Source organism: Agaricus bisporus (genome assembly GCF_000300575.1).
Source record: "Agaricus bisporus var. bisporus H97 unplaced genomic scaffold AGABI2scaffold_8, whole genome shotgun sequence".
Classification (NCBI taxonomy): Eukaryota; Fungi; Basidiomycota; class Agaricomycetes; order Agaricales; family Agaricaceae; genus Agaricus; species Agaricus bisporus.
Window position 1 is genome coordinate 148,259 of NW_006267371.1, and position 12,153 is coordinate 160,411.

Genomic DNA, 12,153 nt, shown 5'->3' on the forward strand with positions numbered 1-12,153 from the left:
TCAGGCTCAAAAAGTTGTAGTGCGCAGCAGAAAGGTGCTTGGGGTGGTGTGAGGCTTGAAGATGAGAAATGTACTAGTGTTGGCAAGCTTTGTTTTTACAGTTTGGAAAATTCATACTTCTGTCAAACGATATTTTTTCATCGTGTTGTTCGTCCATATCTATTGCGACGGACAAAGTGTGATCCAGAACCTCATCACATATAGCAAAAGTTGTCGAGCGGCGAAAGAAAAAAAGCGAGACTTGTCGGCAGGATGAACGCAAGTAAGTACTTGTGGAGCGGGATGAATAAAGTGTGGATATTGGCTTCCCAACTGAGATAGGTCTATGGATGGCTAATGAAGTAAGCATTAATGGGGTAGTGGTAACCTGGGTTGTTGCCATTTGAGCATTAGCTCGACCCGCCGGGGGTTCGATTCCCTCTTAATGCAACATGTACATATAGATTTACATTTTGGTGTACTACCTACCGCTCCCTCGCCCTGGATTCGCAAGAGAAATCAGTGATTGTAATTCTCTATACTTTTGTACCAAACTCGCAAGGATGAAGGTCCGGTCATCACCTAACAAAATATACCTGCGAGTAAATAAGCCTTAGGGGTGCTCAAACACAGGTAAATTATTCAAACCTTCATCAATGCTTTTGAGTCGTCCCCGGTCCACTGATTGAATTCACGGCCCGTTGGAAAATTACGAAGTTCTGTGAATGGCGGTGCAATGGCGATACTGGTGACGTGAGTATCAGATTGTTTCAAATAAAGTACCAAAGGCTTACTTACCGATGGTCTATATTGTCCAGAATTGTTTTTGCCTGTCGAGCTGAATCAGTTGTAGAATAAATATATTTCTCCGTCCAATCAACAAGATGATCTTTAAAGGTGCCTTTGATGAGTTGATGAAGAATATCGGGGGACAGATTCTCATAAATTGAGGCTCGGGGAAAAAATTCGGTGAAGGGCTGGCGAAGTATGAGGTACAAACAGTTTGAAAAAGAAAAAGAAAAGCTTACAATAACGTCTCCAATCAAACTGTACTCCTCCCAGAGTGTGCCCAGCTCAAGATACTTCAGAAGTGCAATGGTATGTTCCACAGTTCGAGGAATGGTTGGCTGGCCTTGCGGGGCTTTGAGGCCGAGTGATGGTAAGGCAAGGCATCTGGTCCACTTGTGAGTTCGTTTATACCTCTAAAGGATACACTCACCTCGTACACCAATTTTGAACAACACATGCCACCATGCATTGCTCCGGGTAATCTGCTATATATGGCCCCAAACCAAAGATTGCCTTCCGAAAATGACCATCACCACACTTTACTACATCGCTTCTTGAACCTGTACCACTACCTTCCTCTTTTGGAAGTCTCAGTGGTCACTAGTTATGAGTAGCAATAAACCTTCTGCAATGGACGTGGATGCTGCCGGCGACGACAGCGACTGGTCTGATGATGAGAATATCCCGGAGGGTATGTACAGCAGTTCTGTTGGACGTGCTCTTCTACAGGCAGCGGCTCGTATGGAAGACGAGCTCGAACTCCCGGCGGCGTCTCGCATGACGACGCCAAATCCTGCTAGGACTCGTTCCGAGTCCTCTCTCACCCCCCTGTCCTACACCTCGGTCCCCGTTCCGCTGGACAACCGCTCTCCAATGCTGTTTCCGTCGACTCCGACACCGGCTCCGACTTCCACCCCCTCCACTGGGCGTTCCCGTACTCTGACCTCGGGTCAGAAGGGAATGCTCAAATTAGTCAACACCTCGATCGTCATGCTTGACGATATCGAGCCCGAACACCCGCTGTATGCACCGTTTACGGATTGTATATTGCGGGCATCACATGTACTCATCAAGCGGCGCGATCTTGACGGGTACAAAACCTCCTCCGTCGCGGGCATCGGTTCTTTTTCAGAACAGCTCGCGAAGATAATCGGTATGGTCGATCCGCCTCCACGGGCATTCGAGCCAACTCCGCCCCCTCCCACTCCCTCGGGTACAGCCACCCCTCGGCCACGGTCTCCGTCGGCCGACATGGACATGACCCCGCGAAAATCGAAGAAGGCGAAGCCGGCACAGCCGACCCCCCCTCCTCCACCCCAGCCTCCCATTTTTGGAAAGGACCCTGTCCCTTCCAAAAATAACACATATGCCAAGGCTGCTGCGCGTCGTCCCCCTCAGCAGCAACCTCCGCCCCGTCCCCAGGCTCCCGCCGCTCACGCGGCTATCGCCCCCACCACCCCTGCGTCCAAGCCTTCGGGCAAAAAACGTAGGGCCCGTCACACATGCCACGGCGCTTCGCGTCGCGGCGTGTTCCTCACTCCCCCGGCCGGATCTTCCATCCGCGCTGCTCACGTATCTCCGGCCATGCTGGCCGAGATCAACGCCCACCTCAAGAATGACGTCAGTTCCGACGTCATTCTTGAGCACTCCGAGGACTCCGGATCCGGCATTTTCATTGCCGCGAGCCGAGTCCCCACCTCCTCCGAGACCACGTGTGTGCTCAAACACATACGGCGTCTTGTCACCGTCGCGGGCGTCGTGCCCATCAAATCCACTCCGGTTACATCGACCTCCTATCTCAAGGTCATCGACGTCCCCATGATCCCCGCCGAGCCGAAGGTTTGGCAATCCGCCCAACGCAGCGCATTCACCAACGCGCTATCGATATCGCCGGTTGGCAAGGAACTCTCCATCGCCATCAAGCACGCCGTCCGTTTCATGCGGACTTCGGCTCACAGCGACACTTGTGTCGCGTGGGTCGACATATGCGATTCCGTCGCGGGCAGTTCGGCCCGCTCCTATATCGGCAAGACGATCGTCATCGGCGGTCGGAATTGTCAGATCCGCGGCACAGCTCCACGGCCCGGTTCTGCCTTGTGCACTCGGTGCATGAGGTGGGGCCATCACTCTTCGGTTTGCCGGTCCAAAGGTATCCGATGTCCTCTATGCGGGCTCCCTCACTCCGAGGCCGCCCATCACGAATACTGCGCCCACTCGAAGCGCGATCCCAACGCCCGGTCCTGTGTCAACTGTAGTGCGGCAGGCAGGACTAAACGCGACCACTCTGCAACGGACACTGCGTGTCCGTTTTGGCAGAACCGATTCGACAGGGACTGGTTGAGGCGCCAGTTCCCTAAGAAGTGATCAGCGCGCGTCAAAACGTGTTTCGGGGTTAGTAGCCGGTGAGGCCTCCCAACTTTCGTTTTCATTTTTTCATGTCTACATTCCGCTTGATTATGTTCCGGTCTCGCGTTCCGATATGTTCTATGGTCTGTGCCTGTCTGTTTGTGATTCGTTCCGGGGCCGCATATTGATGTATCATCCTTTTTCGATCAAACACTTATTTTTCTCTTTCTCTACGCTAGCGCTTGACCTTGTCGCGCAGGATACGTTTTTCTTTTTCTTATGGTCACGCGTCATGGCAACCGTATTCTCAGCATGTTGTACATAGTGTTCGCATGTACTTATATCGCTGGAATAGAAGGCTCGAACAGCCACTGATTACAAAAAAAAAAAAAAAAAAAAAAAACCACACTTTACTACTCGTGGTTTAGTCATAGCGGGCTTGAGGCTGGATAAAATATGTCGGAGTGATGAGTGGAATATTTGCCGCTTAAATTTACGGAACGCAACAGTGTTTCGGTATCGTGCATCAGCTAAAAGTTCCTCGTTATTGAAAGGCTCGCTGAGATGGTTGTTACGAATTTGACATACTCTTAACATCATGAAGAAATCCAATGAGCACCACCCCCCCGCGTCGAGAACGACGAGCATTATTGTGAATATTACCAATCGATAAATAAATCGGCCAGTATGAGTTGTCGCCAGTGCCAACTGAGACAGTATTATTGGAACAAACAGTGCGAGCATCCTTGCTGATCTCATCCTAGAGGAATGCAGCATTCAATCGAATTATAAACAACCAGGAAGACGTACTGCTTGTCTCCAAGCCCAATCGCCAGACATGAAATGTCGGAAGCGATGTTTTGAGTCGAAATACTCGTGGTAAGGAGAATAGTCAAACTCCGTTGCGAAATCGGGATTTTCTATGAGTTTCTCTACCACAGTAAGAGGGTCACAGTAGTTGACAGTGTATTCAGCCTCCATCCAGGCAGGACGAGGCGAGTCTTCATGTTCATCATCTAGTTCATCATGTCCTGTTAGCAGTGGTAAATCCTCGGATCAATCTGGACTATAATTAGTTGTTCTATCACTTTCCATATGACGTCATCAATGATGTCATTTCGTCGTCATGCATTACATCATACGTATGTCATAGCCATTACTTCTTTGATTTCAAATCGTTTTGTAGTAGTATAAGTATCTTGACTCGACAAGTAGTTCCTTGTCGAGTTAGACTTCAATACTAGTGGTTTAACAACATCTACTGGAACCGTTAGCTTCCACTGACAGAGTTCGACGTCTATCGACTCTCACTCTTATTCTAACATGTCCACTGCTGTTGTATATGATAGTTGCGGACTTCCATGGTGCCTCGCCATATGGAATGGCATCGATGATCGCATAGAGGTCCCGGTGGTTTATAAATGGGGAACTACCGTCTCTGGCAGCCCAAAGACCCATAAGTCTATCGATCTTGCCCGCTGACATCTCTTCACCAGAGTATAGAAATTCGGCCATCTCGAATTGATGCCGGTCCATGAACGGGAACCAGTCATGACGATGACATTGGTGTTCCACAGGCTCCAGTGGGGGTGCATTCGGAGGAAGGAATGTCCCACTCGCATCACAAGGTGCACCTACATATCGACAATCATTCAAGTGAGTCACGGTTTCACAAGCTCGGGATTCATACACAGAGCCAAAACTTACCAGTCAGAGACGGATGGTGAACGTGTTTTAGACGGGGTTCATACTCAATTGCCGGAGTATCAGCCGAGGCTGGGGATATTCCGTTGGTAGCATAGGGAAGTGAACGACAATCTTGAATAGTATTATTCACTGGGGAAAATAACTAGACAGCGGACATACCTTCATTATCAACCTCAGCAAAGCATGGGGTGAATAACAAATCAAGTTGATCATGATAACTTGGAGGATGAGCGTCTTGAACTTCGAAGGCAGGATCTTCACTCCAGATGTTCATGTACTCTGGCAGGCTCGGAGTCGGAGTCATCATGGTCACACTGATTATACTTAAAACATAAGCATTCAAATTATTGCGATATCAAAATTCTAAGGCGTTATCTTACCGGCGAGTAAACTGTCCAATCGCGTGGGGCCTCATCTCCAGGTATGTCCAGGTTCAAATCTGAAGCGTCGAAATTGTTAAACGTAGAACGATAGCGGTTGCAGTGGCGATCCTAACGAGCCTAGAAGCGAGTCAATTGGATAGGAACTGACTGAGCAATCCCTAGAACAAACTGTGGACAGACTGTAAGAAGCTGTATTGAGTTCTAACAACTTGTACTCACCTGTGGACAGACTGTAAGAAGCTAAGGCCTCTGAAGCGTCCACAGGGGAGTTCAACCATACATGACTAAGCTATCATGTGACTAAACTCGTCCGCATATATCTAAGTCCACCAACTACACTTGTAGACTGCTTGCTCACACTCTAACACACCCCCTTGATCTAGCCAGTCTACTCAAGTCCTAATAGAGGAACAGCAAACTCAACTACCTTCTTTGCCACAGCCTTGGTAAGGATGTCGGCCACTTGCTCGTGTGTAGAAACATACAAAGGATCTATGAGTCCTTCTTCAACAGCCTCCCGGAGCCAGTAGAAGCGCAGGTCAAGGTGTTTCATGCGTCCGTGATGCTCTGGATTCTTGGCTACACTGATTCCTGACTTGTTATCAACAAAGAGTGTCGAAGGAAGTGTCAGAGGGAAGCCAAACTCAGTCAGGATATTCCTAGTCCATTTAATCTCTTTGCCAGCCTCGACGGCAGCAACAAACTCGGCCTCAGTGCTCGAGAGAGTCATGAATGGCTGGCGCTTAGAAGACCAGCCCACAGCAGCTCCCGAGACTAGAGTCACATAACCACCCGTAGCTCGACCTGTAGCCTTGCAGGCTCCGTGAGAGGCGTCCGAGTAGGTAGTGAAGAGTTCCTCCGAGTCACTAGCTCGATAGACAAGTTTGTAGTGCATAGTCCCAATGAGATAGCGGAACAAGTGCTTGACTGCAAGCCAGTGAGCTGGAGCTGGGTTCGAGTTGAACCTCCCGAGATAGGAGACAGCATAGGCGATGTCGGGGCGAGTCATAGTGGCCAGATACTGAAGGGCACCTACAGCATTGAGCCTCCTCCACTGGGCGTTCCCGTGTTCTGACCGCTGGTCAGAAGGGAATGCTCAAACTTGTCAACACCTCGATCGTCATGCTTGACGACATCGAGCCCGAACACCCGCTCTACGCGCCGTTCACGGATTGCATACTGCGGGCAACACACACTCTCATCAGACGTCGCGATCTCGATGGGTACAACACTTCCTCCGTCGCAGGCATCGGCTCGTTCTCTGAGCAGCTTGCGAAGATCATCGGAATGGTCGATCCGCCTCCACGGGCATTCGAACCAACCCCGCCCCCTCCTACTCCCTCGGGTACAGCCACCCCTCGGCCACGGTCTCCGTCGGCCGACATGGACATGACCCCGCGTAAATCGAAGAAGGCGAAGCCGGCGCAGCCGACCCCCCCTCCTCCACCCCAGCCTCCCGTTTTTGGAAAGGACCCTGTCCCTTCCAAAATTAACACTTACGCCAAGGCCGCTGCTCGCCGCCCCTCTCAACGGCAGCCTCCGCCCCTTCCTCAGGCTCCCGCGGCTGTCGCCATCGCCCCTGCGTCCAAGCCTTCGGGCAGAAAACGTAGGGCTCGTCACACATGCCACGGCGTGCCACTCACTCCACCGGCCGGATCTTCTGTCTGCGCCGCCCACGTGTCCCCGGCCATGCTGGCCGAAATCAATACTCACCTCCAGAATGACGTCAAGTCTGACGTCATTCTCGAACACACGGAAGACTCTGGATCCGGCATCTTCATTGCCGCGAGCCGAGTCCTGAATGCTTCCGAGACCGCTTGTGTTCTCAAACACATCCGGCGTCTCATCACCGTCGCGGGCGTCGTCCCCATCAAATCCACTCCCGTCACCTCGACTTCCTACCTCAAGGTTATTGACGTGCCTATGATCCCCGCCGAGCCGAAGGTTTGGCAGTCCACTCAACGCAGCGCGTTCACAAACGCGCTTTCAATTTTGCCGGTTGGTAAGGAGCTCTCCATTGCCATCAAGCACGCTGTCCGTTTCATGCGGACCTCGGCTCATAGCGACACGTGTGTTGCTTGGGTCGACATATGCGACTCCGTCTCAGGCACTTCGGCCCGTTCCTACATCGGCAAGACAATCGTCATTGGCGGTCGAAACTGTCAAATCTGCGGCGCAGCTCCACGGCCCGGCTCTGCCTTGTGCACTCGGTGCATGAGGTGGGGTCATCACTCTTCCGTATGCCGATCAAAAGGTATACGCTGTCCTCTCTGCGGGCTCCCTCACTCCGAAGCCGCCCATCACGAATACTGCGCCCACTCAAAGCGCGATCCAGAAGCATGGTCTTGTGTCAACTGTAGTGTGGCAGGCAAGACTAAACGCGACCACTCTGCAACGGACACTTCGTGTCCGTTTTGGCAGAACCGATTTGATAGGGATTGGCTGAGGCGCCAATTCCCTAAGAAGTGATCAGCGCGCGTCAAATTGCGTTTCGGGGTTAGTTGCCGGGTCGGCCTCCCGTCATTTGTTTTTCATTTTCTTTTATGATTACTTTCCACTTGATATGCTTACGTCTCGTGTTCCGATACTAGGTGTGGTCTGTACCTGACTGTCAGGTTCGTCCCGGGGTCGCATACTGATGTATCACTCTTTTTCGATCGGACTTTTATGTTTCTTTCTTTCTACGCTAGCGCTTGACCTCGTCGCACAGGATATGTTTTCTTTCTCTCTTGGTAACGCGTCATGGCAACCTTATTCTCAGCACGTTGTACATAGTGTTCGCATGTACTTATATCGCTGGAATAGAAGGCTCGAACAGCCGCTTGATTACAAAAAAAAAAAAAAAAAAAAAACCTACAGCATTGAGATAAGGAACTGACTTCATCTCAGCCTGATCTTCGAGTGAAGGAATAATGTCGGAGAGCTCAGATCCCGGAGCGAGTGGAGTGGAAAGAGGATTAGCATCATCCATATTGAAGCGTTCTAGGAGCTCCTTGATGTAGTGCTCCTGCGAGAGAGAGATGGAGCAAGTAGAAGAGTCCTGAGTGACCTGAATACCCAGCAGAGTGTAGTAGACCCGAGATCACGGAGTTTGAAGTGCTTGGACAGCTCAGAGACAGCCGAAAGCATTAGACATGTATTCACCTCCCTTGTCATCCTGTAGTGCTCGCAGTTTGACTCTGAGTTGAGTCTCAGCCCAGGATTTGTAGACTTTGAATGCTTCAAATGCCTCTGACTTAGCTTTAAGCAGATAGACTGCCCGGAAACGCGTTGCGTCATCAATGAAGGTGATCCAGTACTTGTAGCCTGAGTGTGAAGCGACTGGGAGCGGTCCGTGAAGATCTGAATGCACTAGCTCGAGAGGAGAGCGATTGTGATTCAAGGAGGAGGGAAAAGGGAGGGAATGCATTTTGCCAGCCAAGCACGGCTCACAGATAGAGTCAGGACACAAGTTAGACTCGAGTTTGAGCCCAGAAACTAGATCCTTACTGATCATAGACTTCACATCAGCGTAGTTGTGATGAATAAAGCGACGATGCCATAGCGAGAGGTCAACCGGGAGGGTAGAGACAGAGAAAGCAGTCTCAGAAGTGAGAGTTGAGCCGTCAAGCTCAGCAGAGTTGTTGGAATGGATAGTGGCCGTGAAAAGCGAAATCCCTTTGCATTGGAAGTCAATAGATTGAGCGGAGATAGTGATATTGAAGCCCTTGTGTCGGGCAAGGTAGAGACATGATAAGAGATTACTCCTGAGGTCAGGAACATGAAGGACTCTCGTGAACTCCACCGCTCTAGTTTCTTTTCCATTCACCACCGGTTGAAAGACAACAGACCCTACACCAGCTGAATAGACAGTAGAGTTGTCAGCAAGGCGGATAGGGATACGATGAGGGGAGTAGGATTTGAACCAATGGCGGTGAGGAGTTATGTGGGATGTAGCACCAGTATCAGCCAGCCAGAAAAAGTCAGCATCAAGCTGTAGTGGTGAAGATGGTGAGGAAGAGGATGAGGGAGAGGATGAGGGAGAGGAATAAGCACCAAGAGCGGATGCTCTCAGTGGAATATCAGAGCCAGGAGAGCCAGAACCAGTAGAAACATCCCCAGGAGGAGTGGGTGGTGTCTTGACAGCTGGAAGAGCTGCACCTATCCCACTCAGATGGCCAAGTGGCCCTTTGACATTACTTTTAGATGTTCCAGGCAGTCTGGAGTGTTAGGTGATGACAGGACAAGTCACCTGACAGTTCGGAGCTCTGTGCTCTCACATAATCTGTACTGTGCCTCAGCCCCTGCAGCAGGCCCTCAGTCGTGGGTTCCACCTCTAGGCCTAAGATGTATACATATAACATCTTAGCTACTATATACCAAGATCATATAGCTCAGTGGTTAGAGCTTCCTAGTGCAATTGGGATGGTCCCAGGTTCAAACCCTGGTGTGGTCACTTTTCTATCTTGACATGGAGCGCTCCTGAGCGCGTTTGTTCGCGTTCTTTTGCTTCCTGCACCTCCTAGGCATGTGCCCTACCCTCCCACAAAAGGAACAAGCGATTGACGCGTTCTTAGGGCCGGAAATCGGTCCCAGAGAGTGTGGAGACGGTGTATGGCTTCCAGAGGGAGTTTTGGTCGATGTAGAGGCTCTCAGACGCGTCGGAGACGCGCCAAAACGCGTCGAAATGGTGTCCCATGCGTAGGGAGCGTGTATGCGCGATTGCGAGGCCATAGACGTTGATTTGAGTGCAGGGGAAGGGATAGAAGTTGAGAGTTCAGCGTGTCGCAAATCAGGCTCAAGCATTAGTAGTAGTCAACAATGATCACAATCTAGAAATTGCAAGCCACACCGCCACCGGCACCGGCGGGCAGGAACAGAGTAACAGGCCCTCGACAAAACGAGCGCATGTCTATGACTTTGCAGTTAGTTTGAGCCACATACTACTATTCAAAAAAGTTGTACTCACCAAACACACATTGCAGGATCCTAATACCCCAACTATACGATCACCAATGGCGAAATGTACACGCAGCAGCCGCTTTGGTAATTCCAAAGCAAGTGCAAGACAGGTTGTTCCGAAAATAAACTGGAAAAGTCAAGTTGAACTCAGCACAAGTGCAAATACGATGAATGTTGAAGCCAGAACAGATGACATGTTTGACTCACAACAGGTTGATACGCCGGCGGATCTCTTCCAAGCTGAAGGTGAAGATTCCCAGTTCCGGGTAGATGAACGGGATGGTAGACTTGAAGGAATGGGCGACGCTGCTGATGACAGACACGATATCAGGGCTAAAGAAAGGGTGAAAACTTCTGATCAACTTACCCGGATGGGTGGAAGGGATACAGCACCCAATGCCGCCGTTGAGTCCAATAATGACAAGGCTTATTTGAGCTCAGAGATATTGAGCTCGGAGTATGAACCCAGTGAATTGGGCAAATCCGAGTCTACCTTTGACGAAATGGACTCAGACACTGGCAGGCGGAAATCACCAGATGTTGAGCCCATCCCCATTCCCCTTGATCGATGCAATATGAGGTCTCCGTTTGTCAACGAGCTTTATGATGACTACAAGGAGTGCCATCGAAGGTCAGATGACGAAGATGATCAGAGTACACATTCGACGAGGATATTATGGGGACTCACTACTCGATGGGAGTCAACCTCTTGAAGACTTCGGTTCTCCTGAACTTGAAGTAGATGAAGCGCAAGAGTTCGACGTGCTGAATCCTGGCGAGAATGTGAGTACTGACCTCCTGCCAACCCAGATCAAAAGCTACAACTTACTTGGTGTTGTGGGAATTCATCAATAGAATGACTCTCGCCAACTGGTCGCTCGACTCGCAGGAGAACCGAGCTATCATGGACGCCGTCCGCAACCGGGGCATTGCCCCCGCGGTCGCCATCGCCAACGCCAAAGCTAGTGCGCTAGCTAAAGGTAATGTCAAAGGGCCCTCTGGCCAACCTACTGGGATCGGTGCAGCCCCCCCGGCTGTCAAGACACCGCCCAGAGTCCCTACTCCCCCTCCCCGTGTGCCGACACCTCCACCGCCGGTGCCCATTCGTCCCCCTTCCCCTCCTCGCGCACCGTCGCCTTCGGCTTCGGTGCTTTCCTCGAAGCGCCCCATCTCGCCGGGGTCTTCATCTTCCGGTCCCTCTGTCGCTGCCGTCTCGGTATGCGGCAGCGACGACTCTTCAATGGCCCTTGACTACGAGGACGCCACCACCCCCCGTCCCACTTCTCCTGCCGATGAGGAGCATTTGGACAGTAAAGAATCCAAAGAAGTTATCATTAACGCTATCCGCACCGCTCTCGGTTTTTTCGAGGCGTTTGCATCTAAGGATTGGAAGACTGTCGTCCTCGACGTCTTCCCCACACTCATGGACGACGATCTCAACGACGTCCACAAATATTTCATTAGGAAAGTACATGATTTCCGATCCCTCCTCCCCCCGGCAGTTGAAGCGCCTGCATCCGCAGCTGACGCACCTGCCACACGTGTAAATCCGCGGGACGCACTGCCACCCGCTGAGTCATCCAAGGCTAAGCCTCCAAAGAAGAAGGTTCGGGTCGATCCGGCCCCACAGTCTGACGTCACTCCTCCGGCAACGGCCCCACTCATGGAAGTGGATGAGCCGGCCGCTCCACCTCCAGCGTCTGGGAAGGCACCCACCAAACCCCTTCCCATCCCAAGTTCAAAGCGCGCGCCTCCTCCCTCTAGCGCCCCTTCAGTTTCGTTCCGCGCTCCTTCGGCGCCTCGCAAGAGACGCCAAGGCAAGCACACAGCACACGGCGCTTCGCGCCGTGCTATAATCCTGACACCGCCTGCGGACTCTCCGGTAACAGCGGCTTCATTCACTCCCGAGATTATTAATAGTCTCAATAAGCTCATCAAGAATGACATCAAGTCTGATGTCATTCTTACGCATGCCTCTGTTGAAGGCAACGGCATCTGTATTGCCGCC

At 51.3% G+C, this 12,153-nt stretch overlaps 2 protein-coding genes and 2 non-coding genes across 4 annotated transcripts in view; 3 read left to right on the forward strand and 1 right to left on the reverse strand.

The window, feature by feature from the left end:
- The window catches only part of AGABI2DRAFT_47539 (hypothetical protein), a gene marked incomplete at both ends in the record, with an annotated part of 5,807 nt that extends 1,058 nt beyond the window's left edge, over window positions 1-4,749 (reverse strand). The window contains 8 exons of the mRNA XM_006463003.1: window positions 628-724; window positions 778-956; window positions 1,008-1,152; window positions 1,199-1,310; window positions 3,522-3,644; window positions 3,703-3,874; window positions 3,925-4,130; window positions 4,446-4,749. Coding sequence (XP_006463066.1) covers window positions 628-724; window positions 778-956; window positions 1,008-1,152; window positions 1,199-1,310; window positions 3,522-3,644; window positions 3,703-3,874; window positions 3,925-4,130; window positions 4,446-4,749 — 1,338 coding nt within the window. The remainder of the gene's footprint in view (window positions 1-627; window positions 725-777; window positions 957-1,007; window positions 1,153-1,198; window positions 1,311-3,521; window positions 3,645-3,702; window positions 3,875-3,924; window positions 4,131-4,445) is intronic.
- AGABI2DRAFT_t78 lies at window positions 346-429 on the forward strand. Its single transcript has one exon. It is a non-coding gene; the product is annotated as a tRNA-Gly (tRNA).
- A 2,498-nt stretch (window positions 4,750-7,247) lies between the features above and the next one.
- On the forward strand, window positions 7,248-7,673 carry AGABI2DRAFT_73325 (hypothetical protein; the record flags this gene model as incomplete). Its single annotated transcript, XM_006463004.1, has 1 exon — window positions 7,248-7,673. The coding sequence occupies one exon, from the start codon at window positions 7,248-7,250 to the stop codon at window positions 7,671-7,673; it is 426 nt and encodes a 141-aa protein (XP_006463067.1).
- Window positions 7,674-9,566: 1,893 nt separating this feature from the next.
- AGABI2DRAFT_t79 lies at window positions 9,567-9,639 on the forward strand. The gene has a single exon. It is a non-coding gene; the product is annotated as a tRNA-Cys (tRNA).
- Window positions 9,640-12,153: the final 2,514 nt, after the last annotated feature.